Below are 27319 nucleotides of genomic sequence, written 5' to 3' on the forward strand. Positions count from 1 at the left end.
TTTTAACGGTGTGTCTGGTTCTCTAGCGTAGCATGGCTACCGGTTCTCTTCCTCCTTCTCCTGCTTTCACCTGCTCCGTGTGTCAGACGTTTAGTTACTCCTCTGCCTCCTTTAGCGATAATGGTACATGTAACAAATGTAGTCTTTTTGTAGTTTTGGAGGCGAGGTTATCTGAATTGGAAGCTCGGCTCTGCACTGTTGAAAATCAACCGATAGCGAGCCAGGTCCCTTTTGCCAGTGTGGAGCCACCTAGCGTAGCTAGCTCAATTAGCCTCCCCCTAGCAGAACCTGAGCAGCCAGGATTACAACGTGGCTGGGTGACTGTCAGGAAGAGGCATAGCTCTAAAGTCAAGCCCGTTGTTCACCATCGACCTGTCCACGCTTCTAACAGATTTTCCCCACTCAGCGACACACCCGCTGAGGACAAAACCCTGGTAACTGGCAGCTCTATAGTCAGAAACGTGGCATTAGAGACACCAGCGGCCATAGTCAAATGCATTCCAGGGGCCAGAGCGGGCGACATAGAATCCTATTTAAAACTGCTGGCTAAGGATAAACGTAAATATGGTAAAATAGTTATTCACGTCGGCGTTAATGACACCCGGTTACGCCAATCGGAGGTCACTAAAATTAATGTTGCATCGGTGTGTAATTTTGCCAAAACAATGTGGGACTCCGTAGTTTTCTCTGGACCCCTGCCAAATCTGACCAGTGATGACATGTTTAGCCGCATGTCGTCCTACAATCGCTGGTTGTCTAGATGGTGTCCAGCAAACAACGTGGGCTACATAGATAATTGGCAATCTTTCTGGAGAAAACCTGGTCTGATGAGGAGAGACGGCATCCATCCCACTTTGGAAGGAGCAGCTCTCATTTCTAGAAATATGGATGAATTTATTTGCCACCCTAAAACATGACAACCCAGGGCTCAGACCAGGATGCAGAGTTGTAGTCTTACACACTTCTCTGCAGCTTCCCACCTGCTGCTACCCACCCAATCAATTAACACAAAAGGAGCAAATCCTCATGTGCAAAAAGAAATTATTAAAACAAAAACTTTAACTGAACAAAAACATCAAACTATTAAATGTGGTTTGCTGAATATCAGATCTCTCCTTTCCAAGTCTCTGTTAGTGAATGAGTTGATTTGTGATCATCATATTGATATATTTGGTCTTACAGAAACCTGGCTGCAGCAGGAGGATCATGTTAGCATCATGTTAGCATCATGTTAGCATTAATGAAGCAACTCCCTCTGACTGTTTAAATGTTCACGTTCCTGGAGCCACAGGCAGAGGAGGAGGAGTGGCAGCTATCTTCAGATCAGGGTTACTAATCAGTCCCAGACCCAAGATTAGTTTGAGCTCTTTTGAATCTCTGATTCTCAGTTTTTCCCACGCAAAGTGGAAATCCCAGAAACCTCTTGTGTTTGTTGTTGTGTATCGTCCACCTGGCCCTTATTCTGAGTTTCTGTCTGAATTCTCAGAGTTTTTATCCCAGTTAGTGCTGAGTACAGATAAAGTCATTGTAGTGGGTGACTTTAATATTCATGTAGATGTTGAAAATTATAGCCTGAATATGAACTTTAATTCTATATTGGACTCTATTGGATTTTCTCAGAGTGTACACAGACCGACTCACTGCCTTAATCACACCCTTGATCTTGTGCTGACTTATGGCATTGAGAGTGAACAGTTAACAGTGTTCCCTCATAACTCTGTCTTACCTGACCATTTTCTGATAACCTTTGAGTTTACATTACTTGACTATACAGTTTCTGAGAAGAAATTTACATATAGAAGGTGTCTATCAGAGGATGCTGTAACCAGATTTAAAGAATTAATTCCATCATCCTTTTCTTCACTGCCATGTGCAGATATGACAGAGGACGACTACCTAAACTTTACTCCAGCAACACTTGACTCTCTTGTTGACAGCACTATAGTTTCAATGCGTACAGCACTGGACAATGTTGCCCCTCTGAAAAGGAAGGTAATCAGTCAGAAGAGGTTGGCTCCTTGGTATAATTCACAGCTGCTTTAAAGCAGACTGCAAGAAAGCTGGAGAGACAGTGGCGTTCCTCTAATTTAGAAGAGTCTCAGTTAGTCTGGAAAGATAGTTTAACAATGTATAAGAAAGCCCTTCGTAAAGCTAGAACTGCTTATTATTCGTCATTGATAGAAGAGAGTAAGAATAATCCCAGGTTTCTTTTCAGCACTGTAGCCAGTCTGACTAAGAGTCCGAGCTCTGCTGAGCCAGTTATTCCTTTAACTCTCAGCAGTGATGATTTCATGAGCTTCTTTATTAATAAAATTGTTTCTATCAGAGAGAAGATTGATGGAGTCCTTCCCACTATTATCAGCAGCTTTAGAAGTATCTTTAGAACCTGATTTGTATTTAGACGGCTTCTGTCCAGTTGATCTCTCTGAACTAACAACAGCAATAGTCTCTTCTAAACCATCAACTTGTGTTTTAGACCCAATCCCAACCAGACTGTTCAAGGGGGTTTTCCCATTAATTGACACTTCCATATTGGATTTGATCAATCTGTCTTTGTTGACAGGATATGTACCTCAGACTTTTAAGGTTGCTGTAATTAAACCTTTACTTAAAAAACCTACTCTTGATTCAGAAGTGTTGGCTCATTATAGACCTATATCCAATCTCCCTTTTATGTCTAAAGTTCTTGAAAAAATAGTTGCAGCTCAGCTTTGTGATCACTTACACAGAAATAATCTGTTTGAAGAGTTTCAGTCAGGATTCAGAGTGCATCATAGCACAGAAACTGCACTGCTGAAAGTTACCAATGATCTCCTCTTAGCCTCTGATAGCGGACTTGTGTCTGTGCTTGTCCTGTTGGATCTCAGTGCTGCATTTGATACGGTCGATCACAGTATCTTATTACACAGACTTGAACATGTTATTGGGATTAAAGGAACTGCATTAGGCTGGTTTAAGTCATATTTATCTGATAGATTTCAGTTTGTTCTTGTAAATGAAGAATCTTCCTCACACACCAGAGTAAGTCATGGAGTTCCCCAGGGTTCTGTGCTTGGACCGATTCTTTTCACTTTATACATGCTTCCATTAGGTAACATTATTAGACAGCATGGCATAAATTTCCATTGCTATGCTGATGATACTCAGCTGTACTTATCTATGAAACCAGATGAACCCAATAGGTTGGTCAGACTACAAGCATGTCTTAAAGACATAAAGACCTGGATGACTCAGAACTGTCTGCTTCTAAATTCAGACAAAACTGAAGTCGTTATCTTTGGACCTGAGCGCTTCAGGGAGAAATTGTCTAGCTATATAGTTACTCTAGATGGTATTTCCTTGGCTTCTAGTTCTACAGTGAGGAACCTTGGAGTTATTTTTGACCAGAATTTATCATTTGACTCGCATATAAAACAGGTTTCTAGGACTGCCTTCTTTCACCTTCGTAATATTGTTAAAATCAGGAACATCTTGTCTCAGAGTGATGCAGAAAAACTAATTCATGCATTTGTTACTTCAAGATTGGACTACTGTAATTCTTTATTATTGGGCTGTCCCACATATTCTCTGAAAAGCCTCCAGCTGATCCAAAATGCTGCAGCCAGAGTTCTGATGAGAACTAACAGGAGAGATCATATTTCTCCAGTTTTAGCTTCTCTTCATTGGCTCCCTGTTAAATTCAGAATAGAATTTAAGATTCTTCTCCTCACATATAAAGCTCTTAATGACCGAGCTCCATCATATCTTAAAGATCTCATTGTAAGATATTTTCCTAACAGAGCACTTCGTTCCCAAACTGCAGGTTTACTTGAGGTTCCCAGAGTTTCTAAAAGTAGAATGGGAGGCAGAGCCTTCAGTTATCAGGCCCCTCTCTGTGGAACCAGCTGCCAGTTTGGGAGGCAGAGCCTTCAGTTATCAGGCCCCTCTCTGTGGAACCAGCTGCCAGTTTGGGAGGCCGAGCCTTCAGTTATCAGGCCCCTCTCTGTGGAACCAGCTGCCAGTTTGGGAGGCCGAGCCTTCAGTTATCAGGCCCCTCTATTGTGGAATAAGCTGCCAGTGAATGTCCGGGAAGCAGACACCCTTTCCACTTTTAAGACCAGGCTTAAAACTTTCCTTTTTTATAAAGCTTATAGTTAGGGATGGCTCAGGTGATCCTGAAACATCCCATAGTTAAGCTGCTATAGGCCCAGCCTGCTGGGGGGCCTCATCTGTCACACCTTTCCTCACTTTACTCTCTTTATGTATATGTGATATTATTGTGGTCATTAACTCGTGTTTCCCTGTTCCAACAGATATCCTTTGAATGGTGTTACAGTGCCGCCGCCGTTGCGGCCCCCCCCCCCCCCTTCTGTCTTCTCAAACCCCAGCTGGTCGAGGCGGAAAAGTCAAAGAGCCCTCTGGTAGTGGTACATCTGATAGAGAGTACTCCTCATTGTTGACGTGTCCTTCATATATCCACCATGACATGGCCAAAGTCATCCTTAATGTTTTAAATATGACCTTTTCAACCTCTTAAACTGGTGAGATGTTAACGGCACAGGCCATGAGTTCCCTGCACTCAGGGGGTCTTTGCCTGGTTTATGGAACACTTGGAATGATTTACAGGACTTCGGTTTGATCCAGCAGCCTCTCCTCTGCCAGCCGGCTGCAGCTAAAGCAAAGGGAAATGTATGTTAAGTGATGAACAACCAGCCCAAAACTTCAGTAACCACACCCAGTGTTACGCAATGCTTCTCTCTGTGTTCCAGTCCAAGATGAAGTGAGTTTAAAATGAACTGAAATCATTCCATTGTCCTTATGATGGATAAATCATCTTCTTCTTCTTGTCCTAATAATGGTGACGGTGCTTTCAGTTCAACAGTGAAGGTGGGATTTAAAAAGGCTGCTCACACCCTCTGTGTACTGCTGCCTCCAGAAGTGGGTCAAGTGTTTTGATGTAACACTGGGAATGCTGCCTGTGCATGTGCGCGCTCATGTGTGTGCGCGTAGACAAGTTGAGGCAGAGGTGAAGGTGTGGCGTCGGGCTTTTGAGGAAGAGCCGTCACTGTGTGGCGTAAACTCAGGAGACCCGCTTTCACTTGCTCTGTTGGCCGCTCAGTGTGGCCGGTTCTGAGGCTCTGAGGCCGGTTCTGTGGTTCTGAGGCTCGGCCGGTTCTGTGGCTCGGACGGTTCTGTAAGGAGGCAGGAGCAGATAGGAGGCAGCGGGAGCGTTGCGGACTGGATTTCCTTTTCTTTTGATGACCTGAAATCGGAACTGTTGGGTCCACAGCCTTCAGTTCAAAAGGATTAACTAAAGGACTGAAGGATCCTTCCAGGCTGCCGCGGGGAGATGTGACTGACTGCTGAGCGAAGGGTCAACGGTTCCCGGCCTGAAGGAACCGCCGTACAGCGCTGCTCAGCGGCTGCTTTCCCGGGTTGTGCTGAGCAAAGGTGAACCGGGCCAACGGCCACCAACCGCCAGGCGGCTCCGAACAACTTCTCCCAAAGTAAGTGTTCCAGGAAGGAAAAGCTCCCAATAAGTGTTCCAGGAAGGAAAAGCTCCCAGTAAGTGTTCCAGGAAGGAAAAGCTCCCAGTAAGTGTTCCAGGAAGGAAAAGCGGTGATGAACACACTCATGTTGTCAGCTGTATTCAGAGTTTTAGACTATTTACAAAGTAAACATTTGGCACACAAATTTGGATGAAAATTCTATATAGATTTGATTTCACAACTCAAAACGTCTATTAATTATTCACTTTGAAAACAAATGAAAGGTTCACATATGTAACATTTCAAATGGAATGCAGTGAAGCCTTCAGACACTTTGTTCCACTTCACTGATTTATCACCTGACCTCTGACGTCATCAATGCTGAGATGAAACATGATTTAGTTCTCTGTGCTTCCAAGAGTTTCTGTTCAGGGAACCAACATGGCTGCTGCTCAGTAACACCTACCTGAGAAACTAAGTGAACCCCTGATCCAGCAGCCGGTAGCAGCAGTGAGTGAGAAACTAAGTGAACCCCTGATCCAGCAGCTGGTAGCAGCAGTGAGTGAGAAACTAAGTGAACCCCTGATCCAGCAGCCGGTAGCAGCAGTGAGTCAGAAACTAAGTGAACCCCTGATCCAGCAGCTGGTAGCAGCAGTGAGTGAGAAACTAAGTGAACCCCTGATCCAGCAGCCGGTAGCAGCAGTGAGTGAGAAACTAAGTGAACCCCAGATCCAGCAGCTGGTAGCAGCAGTGAGAAACTAAGTGAACCCCTGATCCAGCAGCTGGTAGCAGCAGTGAGAAACTAAGTGAACCCCTGATCCAGCAGCTGGTAGCAGCAGTGAGTGAGAAACTAAGTGAACCCCTGATCCAGCAGCCGGTAGCAGCAGTGAGTGAGAAACTAAGTGAACCCCTGATCCAGCAGCTGGTAGCAGCAGTGAGTCAGAAACTAAGTGAACCCCTGATCCAGCTGCCGGTAGCAGCAGTGTGTGAGAAACTAAGTGAACCCCTGATCCAGCAGCTGGTAGCAGCAGTGAGTGAGAAACTAAGTGATCCCCTGATCCAGCAGCCGGTAGCAGCAGTGAGTCAGAAAATAAGTGAACCCCTGATCCAGCAGCTGGTAGCAGCAGTGAGTGAGAAACTAAGTGAACCCCTGATCCAGCAGCTGGTAGCAGCGGTATTTGAGAAACTAAGTGAACCCCTGATCCAGCAGCCGGTATCAGCAGTGAGTGAGAAACTAAGTGAACCCCTGATCCAGCAGCTGGTAGCAGCAGTGAGAAACTAAGTGAACCCCTGATCCAGCAGCTGGTAGCAGCAGTGAGAAACTAAGTGAACCCCTGATCCAGCAGCTGGTAGCAGCAGTGAGTGAGAAACTAAGTGAACCCCTGATCCAGCAGCCGGTAGCAGCAGTGAGTGAGAAACTAAGTGAACCCCTGATCCAGCAGCTGGTAGCAGCAGTGAGTGAGAAACTAAGTGAACCCCTGATCCAGCAGCCGGTAGCAGCAGTGAGTGAGAAACTAAGTGAACCCCTGATCCAGCAGCTGGTAGCAGCAGTGAGTCAGAAACTAAGTGAACCCCTGATCCAGCTGCCGGTAGCAGCAGTGTGTGAGAAACTAAGTGAACCCCTGATCCAGCAGCTGGTAGCAGCAGTGAGTGAGAAACTAAGTGATCCCCTGATCCAGCAGCCGGTAGCAGCAGTGAGTCAGAAAATAAGTGAACCCCTGATCCAGCAGCTGGTAGCAGCAGTGAGTGAGAAACTAAGTGAACCCCTGATCCAGCAGCTGGTAGCAGCGGTATTTGAGAAACTAAGTGAACCCCTGATCCAGCAGCCGGTATCAGCAGTGAGTGAGAAACTAAGTGAACCCCTGATCCAGCAGCTGGTAGCAGCAGTGAGTCAGAAACTAAGTGAACCCCTGATCCAGCAGCTGGTAGCAGCAGTGAGTGAGAAACTAAGTGAACCCCTGATCCAGCAGCCGGTAGCAGCAGTGAGTGAGAAACTAAGTGAACCCCTGATCCAGCAGCTGGTAGCAGCAGTGAGTGAGAAACTAAGTGAACCCCTGATCCAGCAGCTGGTAGCAGCAGTGAGTGAGAAACTAAGTGAACCCCTGATCCAGCAGCTGGTAGCAGCAGTGAGTGAGAAACTAAGTGAACCCCTGATCCAGCAGCTGGTAGCAGCAGTGAGTGAGAAACTAAGTGATCCCCTGATCCAGCAGCTGGTAGCAGCAGTGAGAAACTAAGTGAACCCCTGATCCAGCAGCTGGTAGCAGCAGTGAGTGAGAAACTAAGTGAACCCCTGATCCAGCAGCCGGTAGCAGCAGTGAGTGAGAAACTAAGTGAACCCCTGATCCAGCAGCCGGTAGCAGCAGTGAGTGAGAAACTAAGTGAACCCCTGATCCAGCAGCCGGTAGCAGCAGTGAGTGAGAAACTAAGTGTACCCCTGATCCAGCAGCCGGTAGCAGCAGTGAGTGAGAAACTAAGTGAACCCCTGATCCAGCAGCTGGTAGCAGCAGTGAGTCAGAAACTAAGTGAACCCCTGATCCAGCTGCCGGTAGCAGCAGTGAGTGAGAAACTAAGTGAACCCCTGATCCAGCAGCTGGTAGAGGCAGTGAGTCAGAAACTAAGTGAACCCCTGATCCAGCAGCCGGTAGCAGCAGTGAGTGAGAAACTAAGTGAACCCCTGATCCAGCAGCTGGTAGCAGCAGTGAGTCAGAAACTAAGTGAACCCCTGATCCAGCTGCCGGTAGCAGCAGTGAGTGAGAAACTAAGTGAACCCCTGATCCAGCAGCTGGTAGAGGCAGTGAGTCAGAAACTAAGTGATCCCCTGATCCAGCAGCTGGTAGCAGCAGTGAGTGAGAAACTAAGTGAACCCCTGATCCAGCAGCTGGTAGAGGCAGTGAGTCAGAAACTAAGTGAACCCCTGATCCAGCAGCCGGTAGCAGCAGTGAGAAACTAAGTGAACCCCTGATCCAGCAGCTGGTAGCAACAGTGAGTGAGAAACTAAGTGAACCCCTGATCCAGCAGCTGGTAGCAGCAGCAGTGAGAAACTAAGTGAACCCCTGATCCAGCAGCTGGTAGCAGCAGTGAGTGAGAAACTAAGTGAACCCCTGATCCAGCAGCTGGTAGAGGCAGTGAGTCAGAAACTAAGTGAACCCCTGATCCAGCAGCTGGTAGAGGCAGTGAGTCAGAAACTAAAGCCCCTTTCACACTGCCGAATAACCCGCGTTTAATTCGCGAATTTAGCGTGTCCGCTGTTGCGTTCACACTGCCGACCCGGGCTGCCGCGTCAACTCGACTCGCCTTTCGACCCGCGTCGGACCCTAGTCTTTTTGCCGAGCCGAGTTTGATGTGAACGCAATCGACGCGGGTCGGACGTGGGCGTGGCGTGACGTGAGGAGTTTAAAAGACAGAATGGACAGCTGATTCAGAACAACAGCGACAGGTGAGGACAAGTTTTACTCTGTTTTAGCCTACATCAAGTTGGAGACATTTTTTAATATGGCCAACTGGGGAGACAAGGAGGTCCGCGAGCTCCTCAGCCTCCGAGCAGAGGACGTTATTTACCGCCACATGTCGGGGACGGTGAAAGATGGACCTCTGCTGGAAGGGCTGGCGAGAAAGATGGGAGAGCGCGGTTTCCCACGCAGCAAGACGCACCGTAAAGTAACATCTCCATGAACTGCATATACAATTGCAAAAACGAGTTCTCAAGGTGTCCCACCATCGTTTGTTTGAAAAATTTGATGCAGACAGGTGTATTTCACCCTACCTCCGACGCATGGCTTGTGCCTACGTCATTGTACACGCCCAGCATTTTCTGTGTTTCGTGTGACGCTCTGCCACTAGGCAACGCCCCCTGAACTCGGCTTCTGGCGACACAGGTCACCTAACACGCCAAGCGTTCACATTGCTCGACGCGGGTCGAAGGTGCAATTTGGACCCGCTAAGGTAGCGGGTCGCAGTGTGAAAGGGGCTTAAGTGAACCCCTAATCCACCAGCTGGTAGCAGCAGTGAGTCAGAAACTAAGTGAACCCTTGATCCAGCAGCTGGTAGCAGCAGTGAGTCAGAAACTAAGTGAACCCCTGATCCAGCAGCTGGTTGAGGCAGTGAGTCAGAAACTAAGTGAACCCCTGATCCAGCAGCTGGTTGAGGCAGTGAGTCAGAAACTAAGTGAACCCCTGATCCAGCAGCCGGTAGCAGCAGTGAGTGAGAAACTAAGTGAACCCCTGATCCAGCTGCCGGTAGCAGCAGTGAGTGAGAAACTAAGTGAACCCCTGATCCAGCAGCTGGTAGCAGCAGTGAGTGAGAAACTAAGTGATCCCCTGATCCAGGAGCTGGTAGCGGCAGTGAGTCAGAAACTAAGTGAACCCCTGATCCAGCAGCTGGTAGCAGCAGTGTGTGAGAAACTAAGTGAACCCCTGATCCAGCAGCTGGTAGCAGCAATGAGTGAGAAACTAAGTGAACCCCTGATCCAGCAGCTGGTAGCAGCAGTGAGTGAGAAACTAAGTGAACCCCTGATCCAGCAGCTGGTAGCAGCAGTGAGTGAGAAACTAAGTGATCCCCTGATCCAGCAGCTGGTAGCGGCAGTGAGTCAGAAACTAAGTGAACCCCTGATCCAGCAGCTGGTAGCAGCAGTGAGAAACTAAGTGAACCCCTGATCCAGCAGCTGGTAGCAGCAGTGAGTGAGAAACTAAGTGAACCCCTGATCCAGCAGCTGGTTTCCTGTGGGACATTCTCAGTCTCTCTCATGGTTGAGGAGGAATCTCGGCCCACTCTTCTTTCCAGCGCTGCGTCAGCTCATTGAGGTTTGCAGGTTTGGTTTCTGCACAGCATCTCAGTCAGGCTGAGGTCTGGACTCTGACTGGACCATTGCAACACCTTGATTCTTCTCTTCTTCCCACATTCAGCTGTAGATGTGTTTGGGATCATTGTCCTGCTGATGAGCCAGTCTCAGCCCAGCTTTAGCTGTCAGACAGACGGCCTCACATCTGACTGCAGAACACTTTGGTATCCAGAGGAGTTCATGGTGGACTCACTGTTGAGTTTTTCAAAGTTTCTCTGAGTATTGCACTGTCTGACCTTGGGGTGACCTTTAACCTTTAACATGCTAACTGAGATGTAGCTCTTGGTTTTTTGACCTTGGGTGACCTTTAACCTTTAACATGCTAACTGAGATGTAGCTCTTGGGTTTCTGACCTTGGGGTGACCTTTAACCTTTAACATGCTAACTGAGGCCCGCAGAGTCTGAGATGTAGCTCTTGGGTTTCTGACCTTGGGGTGACCTTTAACATGCTAACTGAGGCCTGTAGAGTCTGAGATGTAGCTCTTGGGTTTCTGACCTTGGGGTGAACTTTAACCTTTAACATGCTAACTGAGGCCCGTAGAGTCTGAGATGTAGCTCTTGGGTTTCTGACCTTGGGGTGAACTTTAACCTTTAACATGCTAACTGAGGCCCGTAGAGTCTGAGATGTAGCTCTTGGGTTTCTGACCTTGGGGTGACCTTTAACCTTTAACATGCTAACTGAGGCCTGTAGAGTCTGAGATGTAACTCTTGGGTTTTTGACCTTGGGGTGACCTTTAACCTTTAACATGCTAACTGAGGCCTGCAGAGTCTGAGATGTAGTTCTTGGGTTTCTGACCTTGGGGTGATCTTTAACCTTTAACATGCTAACTGAGGCCTGCAGAGTCTGAGATGTAGCTCTTGGGTTTCTGACCTTGGAGTGACCTTTAACCTTTAACATGCTAACTGAGGCCTGCAGAGTCTGAGATGTGTTGTGGAGAAAATGAGTCGAATCACGCGTTGGTCAGCCGTCCATTGGGGAGTTTATTGAACAAACTGTCACAGCAAATATGCATATAGAATGTACAAAATGTCCGACGAGCTCATCTTGTGACACCCTTTTATACAGTTTTATCATAACAAGTGTACGTGGCCCTCTCTGGAGGCGCCTAGCTTTCGCAGTTTATCATAAACACGCTCATTCTAACTATCAACAATATTCATATGAACCAGTCAACAAGGCACAGGATGTAACTAGGCCAGAAGTCATGACATCCTTCTCCCACATAGTCCCCCCTGAAATCACTTATCAGTGATTTAATAAAGAAATAATCTAAAATGAAAGAAAATCATCCCACATAGTTAATTAAGAATTAATTAACATAATCAACACTAAATCATCCTAATAATTCTACAATATCAATCAACGGGACCATTTTGAATAAATGAAAAGGAATATATATATGTGTACTCGAATCACATTAAATGATTAAATTAAATTAAACAATATTGAATTCAACAACACTACAAGTCTTACATTGCCATCACACTTGTCCACTGTTCGCAGTGCATAGGAGCGAAAAACCCACCGGCTGCTACTTTCGTAACTCATGTCCTTATCTTGGGAAAACTCACCTACGGCCCCCCCCACTTGGCGACCGACCACTTTACCAAGGTCGCACTCCGAACAGTTGACTAACACACTGGCAATGGACATATTAGTGATCAGTTCTGATTGATAATACACATAGACTGAATACATCACCTTCAAATCAATTAATCACAGTTTTGTACCAAGTACAATACATAAAATTATGGATTATCACACAACAAATAATAATAAAATGCAATGTAATGCAGCTCTTCCAGTCCCGTCCCATCTCCCGTACTCTGGTGTCGTCTGCTTCTGGCCGACCATCCGTCCGGCTGGGTCTGGAACTGCTAAGCTAACTCTGGGAGGAGAGGTCGCCAGTACGTCACTCCCAATCAAAGAGATCTTCAGCATCTCTTCTCCCTGTCCGACTATACTTGGTTCCACACTCGAGGAAAGAATCTTGTGAACCGTCCGTTGATAACCTTCATTCGTTGACCAGCTCTTCCATGCGTTGGTCCTCAGACCTGGTCTCGCATAGTCATCTGCCTCCTGGTTTGTTCCATACTCCGTTTGAATATCACTTGCAGCAACCACCTTCTCAGAATGGGTATAATGCAACACACCAATAGGGCGACCATTATGAATATTGACAATACAGTGAACCCTCGTTTTTCGCGGGGGTTACGTTCCAAAAAGAACCCGTGATAGGCGAAATCCGTGAAGTAGAAACCTTTTTTTTTTTTACAATTATTATACAATGAAATACTGCATAATGCATTGAAACCAAAGAACAAAACCGTTTTACAGGCCCAAGCATTTGTTTAACAAATAAAAGTACTGTATAAATGTTGTTTTTTTTTTTTTTTTTACAAATAACTACTGTAGCCTACTGTAAAATAATAATTTTCATCATCAATACGAACTGAAGGCTTCAAATTGCGGAGATCAGCACCGCCCCACCGTGACCCGAGTCATTGGATTAGAACGGGAGAAAATGAAAAATGATTTTGAAAAAAATACAAAGTACAGTACAGTGGGACAAATAGTGACTCACATGTATTTCACTGCTCTTCTGACTGAGCTGCTGCATCCTGACTCCGCTCTGTAGCGTTTTTTTTCTTCTAAAGCCCGCGGTGCAGGTGTGTTTTTTCGAGAGAAGAACATAGTTATCGGTAGTTGTTGTCGCTCTTTTTTCTTCTGGGCAAAAAGATTCTTATATACCGACATGCCACCATCGATTATGTTTGAGAACTGTAATGAACGTGTACGTGTATATTTTAAACTGCAACGTTATTGACACACAGGTAGAGAAGAAGCGGAGAGACTGTTTAGCCAATCAGAATGCAGAACACAATGCACGATGCAAATCCGTGAAGCAGCGAGACCGTGAAAGGTGAACCGCGTTATAGCGAGGGTTCACTGTATAGCTAATCCCGCCTTCACTGCCATCGCTCCCCACTCTCCCAAAATCCCATCCAGACCAGTCCACCACCCTTCACTACCACCAGCATTACTCTTCAGCTCCTCTTTCAGCTCCCTGATCTTTTTCATGGCCGTTGTAAACGTACCATCAGCTGCAGTGTTCCCGGGTATAAATGTACAACATTTTTCCCCAACCATCTGGCAAACGCCACCTTTCTCCGCTAATATCCAATCCAAAGCCTGTCTGTTCTACCAAGCCATCATACTCGTCTCATGTAGTTGTTCTCCAAAGCCTGCAAACCCTTCACTCGTGTAGTCACGAATCCTCTGTTGGTTGTATTATATGTAATTAATCCACTCACCATTTTGTTAAATATGATCCACGGCAAAATAGACTCAAATCCAGCTGCGATCTCACTGCGTGCTTTGAGCTCAAAAGGAATCCCTCCCGGCTCCCCTGTTGCATCCAAGTAAACGTGCTTATCCCTGATGTAGCCATCACTAGATCTTTTAACTCTCCCTTCTTCCACATCCAAACCTTGCATCCCGTTTACCTTGTCCTACACTAACACAACTGATGTCTTCCTCCTCACCAGTGCCCAAAGACCTATCCACCTGTTGGGTAACACGTTTAACAAAACGTCCTCTCCACACATCCAATAGCTATCAGCTATTGGGTGTGTCTGATCCCCAAACAGGTAGAGAGTCGGAATTGTCATTTCTATATCCTCACATTTTTGATCCAAAGGAACCGGATTTTCATACCACACAGGTTTCCTGATAAATATTGGTTTCATATTTGCATGTGGAAACCAAGATAAAACCCATGTGACGTTGCATTTAACGGTAGTGTTACCTACGTGAGTTCCACTGTCATTAGTAAATCCACCACTCGTAAAGCATTCAAACTCACCATCGTAATCTACTCTGTAATCAGTCGGCGGCCCATCCTGTGTTATACTAAGATTAAATTCAGCACAGGACGACTCCAATTTGTGGCCCCTCCCTTTTTTGAAAAAGTCCTGTAATTTATTTGCCCCAAACATCAATCTTCACTTAATCCCACACATCGGAAGCTCAAACAATAACCATTTATCCTTCTGAGGTGTAAACCTACCTTCTCTGCATTCCCGTCGCTGAACCACTGCACAGTCCCTGAAGGTGTGTGGCTCTGGAACAACAACAGGCAATGCCCCTGGAGCGTCTGCGCATATGAGGCACTCCGTCGCCGTTAGTTCTCTCGTAGTGTACCATGCCCACCTATACCACATATTCTGTGCTGCCTTCCCCCACAAACCATCTTCCACACTTACACTGTTTTCCTGTCTCTTCCTGTGCATGTACCCTCCATATGTTCTTGGATTAACATGATTATTCCGTCCTGTAGTGCTAATGGCATCAAGTCCCCCTAGATTTTCACGAGACATCTTCCTATTCTTACCACCATTATGAACAACTCCTTTCTGGCCCGAGGACACCCTGATCTTCCCAGATTGTCCCTTCGTTGTAGCGTCCGGAGGCGGTGATTTGGTCATCTCCTCCACCGGACCCATGATCCACACTTCCTCAAATCGTTTATTCCATGAACTTAAATTCAAGCTTAGCAGATACCTTTTCACGACTAGCTCTAGTGTGTATTGCTGGCAAAGTTTGTGGCGTGGCATGGTCTGAGTGGGTGTGAATTGTTGCATCATACTCATCTGACCCAGGCTGGCTACTTCCCTGCGGGGTGGCTTCATCACGGGACCCTTCCAGCCTCTCCTGTTTGCGGGATCCCGTCCAACATCTCCAGGCTTCGTTCTCCTGAGCCCATGCTGTCGGCCAACACCCACACCTGGATGCTCACAGTGTCAGAAATCTTAACCTCTTCTTTTCGTTCATCCTTCCCCTCGGGCTTAACTCCGTCTGTGCCTTTAGCCCGAACCTTTGTGCGGTGATTCAAATGGTACCATGTGTTGCTACCTTCCACTTGAACTGCCGTCGGCGTTGCTCGCACCACTGCGTACGGTCCTTCTCGTCTTGGCTCGTGCTACTTCCTTCGGAATACTTTGATGTACACCTGGTCGCCCGGCACCACTGGTCTCTCAACCGGCTGTACGAGACTCACGTCTCTGGACTTTTCCTGTAGATAGATTGTTCTGTGGATTGCAGTCAGTTGCCTCATGTAAGCTTTCAACTCTGTTTGCAACTGCTCAAGTGGGGGCCCTTTAAATGGACCTCTCAACTGCGGTGCCGGCATGGGTCGACCCGTTAGCATTTCATGCGGTGTTAGGTGCATGACTCTATGAGTCTGCATACGATAGCTCATTAGTGCAAGCGGCAAAGCATCTACCCAGTTTAGTTTAGTTGAAGCACAGATTTTATTCAATTTCACTTTCAAAGTTCCATTGATTCTCTCAACCATCCCTTGACTTTGTGGGTGATAAACGGCCCCACAGCGCTGCTTGATGCGCAGCTGCTGCAGAATGCCTTTCGCAACCTTCTGAACAAATGCTGAGCCGTTATCTGAGCTAATCTCTGCTGGAATGCCAAACCGAGGAATCACTTCTCTTACCAAAAACTTCACGACCGTCTCTGCTCCCAAATCCTTGGATGGAGTTGCTTCGACCCATCGGCTGAAACGATCAATCACCACTAGCATGTACCTTTTCCCTTGTACTGTTTTAATCATGTCCACATAGTCTATGACCAATGACTTAAAGGGTCCTTCTGGCACCGGAATGTGTCCCACTGGTGTCTTCACACCCTTTCGCACATTGTTCTGTGCACAGATTTCACATTGACCCAACACTTCATCAACCATTGCATGCATGTATGGTGACCAATAACCTTGTTGTTTTACCTTTTTCACTACCTCTCCCCTGGCACAGTGATACACACTGTGAACATCAGAGATCAGCATTGTCAGCAGAGCCACCGGTGCCACCAGGAGACCATCATGTGATCTCCACAATCCCTTCTCGTTCTTTGTGGCACCTCTCCGCGTCCAGACATTGTGCTCCCCCACCCCTGCTTCCTGTTGCATTAGAATGATGTCTTCTGGCATGACAACTGGCTCCAGTGACACCATTGGTGCCAAAACAGCCACGTGGCATCCTGATGCTACTTTCGCTGCTTCATCAGCCGCGTTATTACCTTTACTGACCATCTCGTTACCTTTCCGATGTGCCTGACACTTTATCACTGCCAGTTTCGAGGGGAGCATCATGGCTGCAATCAGCTCCCTCACTTGGACCTCATGTCGCACTGGACTCCCGTCTGCCCTTCTGAACCCTCTCTGCTTCCAAACTGCTCCAAACAAATAGCAAATATCATGAGCATATGCAGAATCTGTGTACACATTTGCAACCTTACCCTTCGCCAGTCGACATGCTTCCGTTAATGCCTTCAGTTCAGCCAACTGTGCCGAACATGGCTGTTCACGCTTCTCAGCCTTCACCGTCACAAAGTCTCCGCCTTCCTGCTTCACCACTGCAAAACCTGCATGATTACCCAAATGATCTCTGAAACATGAACCATCCACAAAGTAGGTGACATCAGCCCGCCCAAGCGGAGTTGCTTCTAAATCAGGTCTCAATTTGGTATATCTCATAGTTTTTGCTACACACTCATGTGGTTCTCCTTCAAACTCGAGTGGAATGACATCTGCCGGATTCAATGTAGTACACTTCTGTATTCTCACATCCGGATATGTCAACAGATGCATAAACTGCAAACATCCTGTCTGAGTCACAACATACTTTCCCTGATTTATTAGTTCTGAGATGTTATGGTGTGTCATGATGTTGACTGGATACCCCATTGTTATTGTGGATGCTTTCTCATAAGCATACTGCACTGCGGCCAACCCTTGATAACACGGTGGCCAGCCTTGTACAACATTATCCAATTTTGTACTGTAATAAGCAATGGCTTGTTTTCTTCGACTACTACACGTTTCCTGCATCAGCACTGCAGAAGCGTACATGTTGTGTCTGTTCGAGACATATAAGAAAAATGGCTTCTCATAGTCTGGTATTGCCAGTGTTGGTGCTTTTTGCAAATCCTGTTTCAAACTTTCGAAGGCTAACTTAGCCTCGCTGGTCCACTCCAGTGGTGCTTTCAACCTTGGTCTTTGGATTGTTTCATGATCCCTCTCAAGGGAGCGCATTTAATTGCATAATCTTCTATCCAATCTGCACTGAAACCTGTCATCCCCAAAAAGATCATCATTTCCTCAATTGTTTTTGGACATGGTGCTTTACTTACTCCCTCCAAGTGTGTTGGGGAAATAGCAATCGTTCCCTGCGAGATTACCCTCCCCAGATAATCTACTTTGGGTTGACAATACTGCAGTTTTGATTTAGAAACTTTGTACCCTCCCTCTGCCAGCCTCTCAAGGATCTTCATACAGTCCTGATGACACGCCTCAAGTGTTGGTGAGCATAGCAAGAGATCATCAACATAGCGTAGTAGGGTACCGTTCAATGCGAGGCCCTCTAGGTCCTGTCCAAGGACCTGGTTAAACACATGAGGGCTGTGTTTAAACCCTTGAGGAAGTCTGGTGTAAGTGTACTTCTTACCTCTGTATGTGAATGCGAACAAATACTGGGATTCCTCAGCTAGAGGAACGCTGAAAAATGCAGAACATAAATCGATTACTGTGAAAAACTTTGCATCAGGAGGCACGTTGGTGAGGAGTGTGTATGGATTTGGCACTTCTGCTGGCCAATCTTCCACAATCGCGTTTATCATGCGCAAGTCATGTGCTAACCTGTATTTAGATTTGTCTGCCTTCAGGACTGGAAATATTGGAGTATTACACGCACTGACTGTCTCAACCAACACTCCTTTTCCTACAAAACCTTCTACTGTCCCACTTACCCCCTCTTCTGCTTCTGGCTTGAGTGGATACTGAGGACGATTAGGAAGTTTAACATTAGGTCTCAATTCTACTTTCACTGGATTAGCAGATTTCACCAAACCAACATCGGCCTCATTCTTAGACCACACTTGGTTTGGGACATGAGCTATCATTTCTTTCAACAGATCACTCTCAACCCTTTCTGTCTCACTTTGCTTTGCTGTCTGGACTGATTGGTTCGCCAATGCCATAACAGCCTGCGGTTTCGCCAATGCTGATACGCTGCATAGGATTTTAATCATTGTGGTATCCTGTGATTGGAAAATTAACTGATTCTCTGTTTGCTCCCACTTTACTCCTAACGCTGTTTTCATCATGGGCCCCACATCCTTTGCTTTGAAATTCTCATTCACCAACAAAGTAACATGTGGAGCAGATTCTGGCACATTGTACCATTTTGAAATAAATGCATTTGATTCCACATTCATGGCTGCCCCTTGTTCTCCAATGATAATGTATTGAGTTGTCAAATTTATCTCAGAATGTTCTGTTTGTTTGTCCCATGGCTCTTCGAACTCTCCACTTTTTGAAACATCATAATACATTGTACAATGATAATCGAGCGTGGGTTTCCTTGTTTTAGGGCACTGGACTTGAATGTATTTTTCCCATTTGTTCCAAGCCACTGTTACTGGCTCAGAAATGTCTCCCAACCAATAGATTCTTGCTGTGTCTGCCTGTGTCGACTCTGGAAACTCCAGACCTCTTTTATCCAAGATTATGCCTTGCGGTGAACACCAAATCTTAATTTTTAGTTTGCATAGGGCATCCCTCCCCAACAAGTTAAGGGGAGTCTGATAAGATACCCCGATTGGCATCCTGATTTCATTTTCCCCTGTGGAGATGCGCACGGGGGCGGTCATTTGTACTAGCTGCTTAATTCCCGAGAATCCTATTGTCTCAATAAATTTATTTGACATGGGGAGGTGTGTGGCATAATGTTGACTTACACAAGTGTAGGTGGCTCCAGTGTCCACCAACATTCGAGTTGGCTCATCCTCAATTAGTTCAATAAACTCCCCAATGGACGGCTGACCAACGCGTGATTCGACTCATTTTCTCCACAACAGATGTAGCTCTTGGGTTTCTGACCTTGGGGTGACCTTTAACCTTTAACATGCAAACTTAGGCCTGCAGTCTGAAATGCAGCTCTTGGGTTTTTGACCTTGGGGTGACCTTTAACCTTTAACATGCTAACTGAGGCCTGCAGAGTCTGAGATGTAGCTCTTGGGTTTCTGACCTTGGAGTGACCTTTAACCTTTAACATGCTAACTGAGGCCTGCAGAGTCTGAGATGTAGCTCTTGGGTTTCTGGCCTTGGGGTGACCTTTAACCTTTAACATGCAAACTGAGGCCTGCAGAGTCTGAGATGCAGCTCTTGGGTTTCTGACCTTGGGGTGACCTTTAACCTTTAACATGCTAACTGAGGCCTGCAGAGTCTGAGATTTAGCTCTTGGGTTTCTGACCTTGGGGTGACCTTTAACCTTTAACATGCTAACTGAGACCTGCAGAGTCTGAGATGTAGCTCTTGGGTTTTTAACCTTGGGGTGACCTTTAACCTTTAACATGCTAACTGAGGCCTGCAGAGTCTGAGATGTAGCTCTTGGGTTTTTAACCTTGGGGTGACCTTTAACCTTTAACATGCTAACTGAGGCCTGCAGAGTCTGAGATGTAGCTCTTGGGTTTCTGACCTTGGAGTGACCTTTAACCTTTAACATGCTAACGGAGGCCTGCAGAGTCTGAGATGCAGCTCTTGGGTTTCTGACCTTGGGGTGACCTTTAACCTTTAACATGCTAACTGAGACCTGCAGAGTCTGAGATGTAGCTCTTGGGTTTTTAACCTTGGGGTGACCTTTAACCTTTAACATGCTAACTGAGGCCTGCAGAGTCTGAGATGTAGCTCTTGGGTTTTTAACCTTGGGGTGACCTTTAACCTTTAACATGCTAACTGAGGCCTGCAGAGTCTGAGATGTAGCTCTTGGGTTTCTGACCTTGGAGTGACCTTTAACCTTTAACATGCTAACGGAGGCCTGCAGAGTCTGAGATGCAGCTCTTGGGTTTCTGACCTTGGGGTGACCTTTAACCTTTAACATGCTAACTGAGGCCCGCAGAGTCTGAGATGTAGCTCTTGGGTTTCTGACCTTGGAGTGACCTTTAACCTTTAACATGCTAACTGAGGCCTGCAGAGTCTGAGATGCAGCTCTTGGGTTTCTGACCTTGGGGTGACCTTTAACCTTTAACATGCTAACTGAGGCCTGCAGAGTCTGAGATGCAGCTCTTGGGTTTCTGACCTTGGGGTGACCTTTAACCTTTAACATGCTAACTGAGGCCTGCAGAGTCTGAGATGTAGCTCTTGGGTTTCTGACCTTGGGGTGACCTTTAACCTTTAACATGCTAACAGAGGCCTAAAGAGTCTGAGATGTAGCTCTTGGGTTTCTGACCTTGGGGTGACCTTTAACCTTTAACATGCTAACTCTGAGATGCAGCTCTTGGGTTTCTGACCTTTAACCTTTAACATGCTAACTCTGAGATGCAGCTCTTGGGTTTCTGACCTTTAACCTTTAACATGCTAACTCTGAGATGCAGCTCTTGGGTTTCTGACCTTGGGGTGACCTTGGGGTGACCTTGCTGGGACGTCCACTCCTGGGCAGATTGACAGCTCTCCTGAATGTTTTCCACCTGTGAATAATCTTTCTCTCTGTAGAACGATGGACTCCAGATAGTTTGGAAATGGCCCTTTAACCCTTCCCAGGTTGATGGGCAGCAGCAGCTGCTTCTCTGGGATCACTGCTGATGTCTTTCCTCCTTGGCATGGTGTTAACACACACCTGAATGCTGCAGAACTTCTGCTTTTATAGAGCTGCTCACACTGACTGATGATCAGTTAATCAGAGCATTGATCAGCAGCTGGCTGCTACTGACCCTCTGAGTTCCTGTGGAAGCAGAAAGGGTTCACATAGTTTTCCACTCACTGCTTCGCGTTCTCAGTTTTTGTTCCGTAAATAATGAGACGGTGTGACATGTCATGTGTTGGTAATCTGAGAAGGTTCCAGGTTCAACACCCAGCTGGGGCCTTTCTGTGTGGAGTCTGCATGTTCTCCCCGTGTATGCGTGGGTTCTCTCCGGGTACTCCGGCTTCCTCCCACTGTCCAAAAACATGCATGTTAGGTTAAATGGTGTCTCTAAAATTGTCCTTAGGAGTGAGTGTGTATGGTTGTTTGTGTGGTTTGTCTCTATGTGGCCCTGTGATGGACTGGTGGCCTGTCCAGGGTGTACCCTGCCTCTCGCCCGATGACTGCTGGGATAGGCTCCAGCCCCCCCCCGACCCGACCGACGGATTCAGCGGGTATAGAAAATGGATGGATGGAAGAATGGAGAGATGATAAATTCCTCTAGAATAGACCAGGCAGAGAGTGTTTGTGATCCATCTCATTAGAGATGCCCTTCTATCTCCCACAACTCAATGAGGGCGTGACGCCATCATGAAGACTTTCTGCAGAAGGGCAGCAGGGAGGACTCTTCATATAATGAGCTGATGGAAGTCAGCTGGTATGTTCGCTGATGTGTGGTAGTTTTACATGATAACTGTGCTGCTGCTTGGACACACTGGCTGGCAATGAGAGAAAATGGTGAAAGCAGAGCTGTTTTCCACTGTTGCTAGAAATAAAGATAAAGGATATCAAACAATAGACCAATGAGCAGCATGTACATTTCCAACTATTTTCGATGGCTTGTAAATGATTTCAAAGCTGTAACTAGAAACATCCAAGTGATCCAGCTGTGGTGGCCTGATGGGCTCTTTTCTTGTTTTACAATTAGACTTCTACTCCTGTTCCATTTCTAATTTAAGGTTCAATAGCTATTCATGAACAGGGTTTAAAAAGGTGCGCATATGTAATTCTTGGTAACGGTCCTTTAAGTCAGCTATGTAAGTGTACAGCCCTGAGGAATGATGGCAGCCTGTATGCCAAGCTCACAAGTGTTCATGTTAAATGCTGGACTCGGCTCTGATATTATGTCAGCTCTTAAATTCTACAGTTGGGCCCATTCATTTCACTCTTTTGGCTTTTCAGTCCCACATTCTGAATGTGCCTTATTTTTAAATAATGGTTTTCTTTTTGATAGTACTCCTGGGAATACAGCCCCTGATCTCCACGTTCCAACCAACTGGGACAGAAGTGCAGATGGAGCCCTTAAGTACCACCTTTTGGGTCGGCTATGCTGAAGTTTCCCGTGCATGGGCATGTATTGGTCTACTGTACATCGTAGATGTTCCAATCCAATCCAATTTTATTTATAAAGCACTTTACAACAACATCAGTTGACCAAAGTGCTGTACAAAAATAAAAACAAAGAAATTTAAAAGAATAAAATACAAGAATAAATTAAAAGGCACAAAACAGCAATATAATTTAAAACAATAATAATACTAAAAATAGCAATTTCACATTTCAACATCTCACATCGTGTCAAAAGCCAGGGAGATTTTTAGATGAGATTTAAAAACAGACAGAGAGGAAGCCTGTCTGACGTGGAAAGGCAGATTGTTACCTGTTGTTCTACTTGTTTGGTTGTTTCATTTTAATGTGATAATGGAATTAATGAATGAAGTCAGCATGCATCTGTTTGGGCTTCATCCACAGATTTGATTCAATTCAATTCATTTTTATTTATATAGCGCCAAATTACAACAAATGTCATCTCAAGGCACTTAGATAATAAAGTCCAATTCAAGCCAATTGGAGTTCAATTCATTGTAATCATAATTAACTCAAAACAATCCAGTTTATTCATAAACCAATTCAAAAACAGTTTCCTAGCTAAGGAAACCAACAGATTGCACTGAAACTTGTCTTCAGTCCAATCTCCCGGCCTGAGCGTGCCTGAGGCGACTGTGGAGAGAAACGACTCCCTTTGAACAGGAAGAAACCTCTGGCAGAACCAGAACCAGGAAGGGTGGCCATCAGAACCAGAACCAGGAAGGGTGGCCATCCGCCTCCACCAGCTGGGGTTTGAGAGGACAGAAAAGAGGGGACAACAAACACTGTAACACCATTCAAAGGATATCTGTTGGAACAGGGAAACACGAGTTAATGACCACAATAATGTCACATATACATAAAGAGAGTAAAGTGAGGAAAGGTGTGACAGATGAGGCCCCCCAGCAGCCTGGGCCTATAGCAGCTTAACTATGGGATGTTTCAGGATCACCTGAGCCATCCCTAACTATAAGCTTTATCAGAAAGGAAAGTTTTAAGCCTGGTCTTAAAAGTGGAAAGGGAGATGAACCCTCACACACTGCTGCAAATAATGACATTTCTATGTGGACACAGAAAGCATGCTTTTTAACCCTTTGTCATATTTCTGGGCTTTGCAGCACTTCCTTTAGCACCTTTCTCCATCACGCATACATCACTTCCTGAACGACCATGCGTAGATTCAGCTCTGAGGGATCCCTTCTGGATCTTGATTTCCTGCCATGGAAGAAGGTGGCACTGAAGAAGCCAGACTGTGGAAAGAGCCGGGAGTCTGGCACTTTCACACCTCACCTGGAGGATGATGAGCTGGATGGAAAGGCAGTTGGCATGACTCCCACCATCAAAGAGCCAAGAACAAGTTCTGTTGACACGAGGAGGAACGAGCTGAGCAAGGAGCATAGCATCAGCGTAGAGAACCTGAGCGAGCTGGGGAAACTGGACAAGAGCCGCCTCGGAGTGTGCCTGATGAGTGAAGGCTTCAGGGCTTACAGCGACAGCCAGCTGGCTCCGCCCGGCCAGGGCAGCTCTGAGAGTGTGGACAGGGATGACGGGTCCTCCTTCAAATCCCAGCACAGGCCCCATCACAGACCCAAACTGTCAGTCGCTAAGCTGCACCTCAAGAGTCTGTTTGGGCAGGTGGGTCAACAGTTGAGTTTCCATTGATACTATACAATAGCATGATTTAAATCCTCCATATTAAAGGGAAAAATCGTGGAAAAATCCCTTTTTTTTTTCTGTCCCTAAGAGCATATATTTAGGTGTCTGAAGTAAGTGACAACTCAAAAACTCAAAAAACAACCCTGGTACTTTGTTTTGGGTTCATATATATGGAAATGTGGCATTCAGTGAGCTGTTCAGGCCTCTTCCCTCTTCATGTACCTCAGAAGGGGGAATCATCAGTTAAAGCAATACAATGTAACTTCTCAAAAAGCCCACTATGGAGCTCCCCCTACAGGCTTGGAGGTAATGTACGGTTACACTGTCGTAAATACAACACCCTTTCGCTTTCACGTTTCACGTTTGTTGACGAACCGGCGAGGAGTCAGAAGGTGCAAGCTATGTCGACCGAGAAGGTAAGAGTAATCAAATGTACCTGGGAGCGTGAGAGGGGTCTATTTGTTTTTGCGGTAGGTGTGCCAGAAAGTCGAAGTACTTCCGCTTAGCTCCCGGGCCGGTCCAGCAAAGTTACATAGCGCGGTTTTTCCAACTCAGACCCCCGAAGGGCATAGGAGACAGGCCAATCGTAATATTACAACTCATTCTAGCCGCACAATTTTTTTCAAGCTGTTATTTTAAGGTAGAAATGTTACATAGTATTGCTTTAACTGAATAAATTGATGCTCTACCAATTCAATTCAATTCAATTCATTTTTATTTATATAGCGCCAAATACAACAAATGTCATCTCAAGGCACTTAGATAGTAAGTCCAATTCAAGCCAATTGGAATTCAATTCATTATAATCATAATTATTCATAAAATAATCCAATTCGTTCATATAGAGCCAATTCAAAAACAATTTCCTTGCTAAGAAAACCAACAGATTGCACTGAAACTTTTTTTTTTTTTCGGTCCAATCTCCCATCCTGAGCGTGCCTGAGGCGACTGTGGAGAGAAACGACTCCCTTTGAACAGGAAGAAACCTCTGGCAGAACCAGAACCAGGAAGGGTGGCCATCCGCCTCCACCAGCTGGGGTTTGAGAAGACAGAAAGGGGGCCGCGGCGGCGGCAGCACTGTAACACCATTCAAAGGATATCTGTTGGAACAGGGAAACACGAGTTAATGACCACAATAATGTCACACATACATAAAGAGAGTAAAGTGAGGAAAGGTGTGACAGATGAGGCCCCCCAGCAGGCTGGGCCTATAGCAGCTTAACTATGGGATGTTTCAGGATCACCTGAGCCATCCCTAACTATAAGCTTTATCAGAAAGGAAAGTTTTAAGCCTGATCTTAAAAGTGGAAAGGGTGTCTGCTTCCCAGAAATTTACTGGCAGCTTATTCCACAGAGAGGGGCCTGATAACTGAAGGCTCTGCCTCCCAAACTGGCAGCTGGTTCCACAGAGAGGGGCCTGATAACTGAAGGCTCTGCCTCCCAAACTGGCAGCTGGTTCCACGGAGAGGGGCCTGATAACTGAAGGCTCTGCCTCCCAAACTGGCAGCTGGTTCCACAGAGAGGGGCCTGATAACTGAAGGCTCTGCCTCCCAAACTGGCAGCTGGTTCCACAGAGAGGGGCCTGATAACTGAAGGCTCTGCCTCCCAAACTGGCAGCTGGTTCCACAGAGAGGGGCCTGATAACTGAAGGCTCTGCCTCCCAAACTGGCAGCTGGTTCCACAGAGAGGGGCCTGATAACTGAAGGCTCTGCCTCCCAAACTGGCAGCTGGTTCCACAGAGAGGGGCCTGATAACTGAAGGCTCTGCCTCCCAAACTGGCAGCTGGTTCCACAGAGAGGGGCCTGATAACTGAAGGCTCTGCCTCCCAAACTGGCAGCTGGTTCCACAGAGAGGGGCCTGATAACTGAAGGCTCTGCCTCCCATTCTACTTTTAGAAACTCTGGGAACCTCAAGTAAACCTGCAGTTTGGGAACGAAGTGCTCTGTTAGGAAAATATCTTACAATGAGATCTTTAAGATATGATGGAGCTCGGTCATTAAGAGCTTTATATGTGAGGAGAAGAATCTTAAATTCTATTCTGAATTTAACAGGGAGCCAATGAAGAGAAGCTAAAACTGGAGAAATATGATCTCTGCTGTTAGTTCTTGAAGGGATAATGCTCTAATCTCTTATTTTGATGAGCAGAGGTGAGGTGAATAAATGCCAGGAGTGGAACCTTGGATGTAGCGAACCACTAGCATTGGGAGCAGGTGGTAAAAAGTGTTTTTACAGGATTCCAAAGGTTTCCATGTGTCTGCTTATTGAATCTGAAGTGTTTACGGGCTCTCAGCTGTCTGCTGTGGTTTAGTTTAGAGGCTGGACACATTCATAATGAAAGCTTCTTTTCTAGAAACTGATCCTGGTTTCTGTTTCAGAGTCCTCATTCCTCCAACTCCAACCTGTTCAATGCAGAGCAGAAAGACAGGTGAGTCCTTTATTATTTTCAGCTGTTGATGTTGGATGTTTTCTCACATAAAGTACACTCATTGTCCTTGGACTTGGATTCATTTGATGGTGAAAGAACATCAAGATGCTAAGGTCTCACTGTTGGAAGACTGTTGCGCCATGTCCTGGTATTTGCTTTCATGATAGCAGTATCTTTTGGTCTGATCTCCAATCCTTGACACATGTTCTGTGCTGAACCCGGTCCACAGTGCCACAGAGAGAAGGTCTCGCCTGCTCTTCATGCGCCAGTGGAGTCAGGTGGGCCAAGGCAGGAGGACAAAGGTCAGTCGAGATGAGCTTGAAAAGTGGGCTGAGTCATTGAATGCCCTGCTGGCCAGCCAGAGTAAGTCCTGTTTGGTTTCATACTATCAGACTTTATTAATTCAAAATGTATTGATTAATTTATTTTCCATTTAAAGCACAAGCATTAACAGCAGTACAGATGTGTGGATGCAGTGGAAAGATGTGCACTCATATAAAATGCCTTTATGGTCTTCGTTTCTATTCCTCAATGAATGGCTGGAAAGGCTGCCAGATTGCATAAAATGTCAGTGTTAGCGTTTCATCTTCTCCGTTTGGAGATGTTACATTTGTGATGAGTCTTAATGCCAAAAAGTACAAAAAGTTTAGTGAAAAGTTCTGTAGGTTTAGAGAAGTCCATAACATATGGCTTTGTGGCTTAGACATCTCATATCATGAAGACCTTGGAGAGACTCCCTGTTCGTTGCATGAGATTGCAGGTTGCTGAGGATCTTGAAGGTTGCTGAGGCTCTTGAAGGTTGCTGAAGATCTTGAAGGT

General features: G+C 46.0%; 1 protein-coding gene across 3 annotated transcripts in view; it reads left to right on the plus strand.

Moving 5' to 3' along the window:
• The first annotated feature begins 4969 nt into the window (after positions 1 to 4969).
• Positions 4970 to 27319, plus strand: part of LOC142367232 (uncharacterized) — a 34235-nt gene continuing 11885 nt past the window's right edge. The window contains exons 1-5 of one of the 3 annotated variants that reach the window (XM_075449202.1): positions 4970 to 5486; positions 22286 to 22401; positions 23538 to 24054; positions 26451 to 26500; positions 26730 to 26863. In XM_075449202.1, coding sequence (XP_075305317.1) covers positions 23590 to 24054; positions 26451 to 26500; positions 26730 to 26863 — 649 coding nt within the window. In that variant the 5' untranslated portion in view covers positions 4970 to 5486; positions 22286 to 22401; positions 23538 to 23589. The other 2 variants (XM_075449201.1, XM_075449203.1) reach the window with 2 other exon arrangements.

This window comes from Odontesthes bonariensis, chromosome 18 (genome assembly GCF_027942865.1).
Source record: "Odontesthes bonariensis isolate fOdoBon6 chromosome 18, fOdoBon6.hap1, whole genome shotgun sequence".
Taxonomy (NCBI): Eukaryota; Metazoa; Chordata; class Actinopteri; order Atheriniformes; family Atherinopsidae; genus Odontesthes; species Odontesthes bonariensis.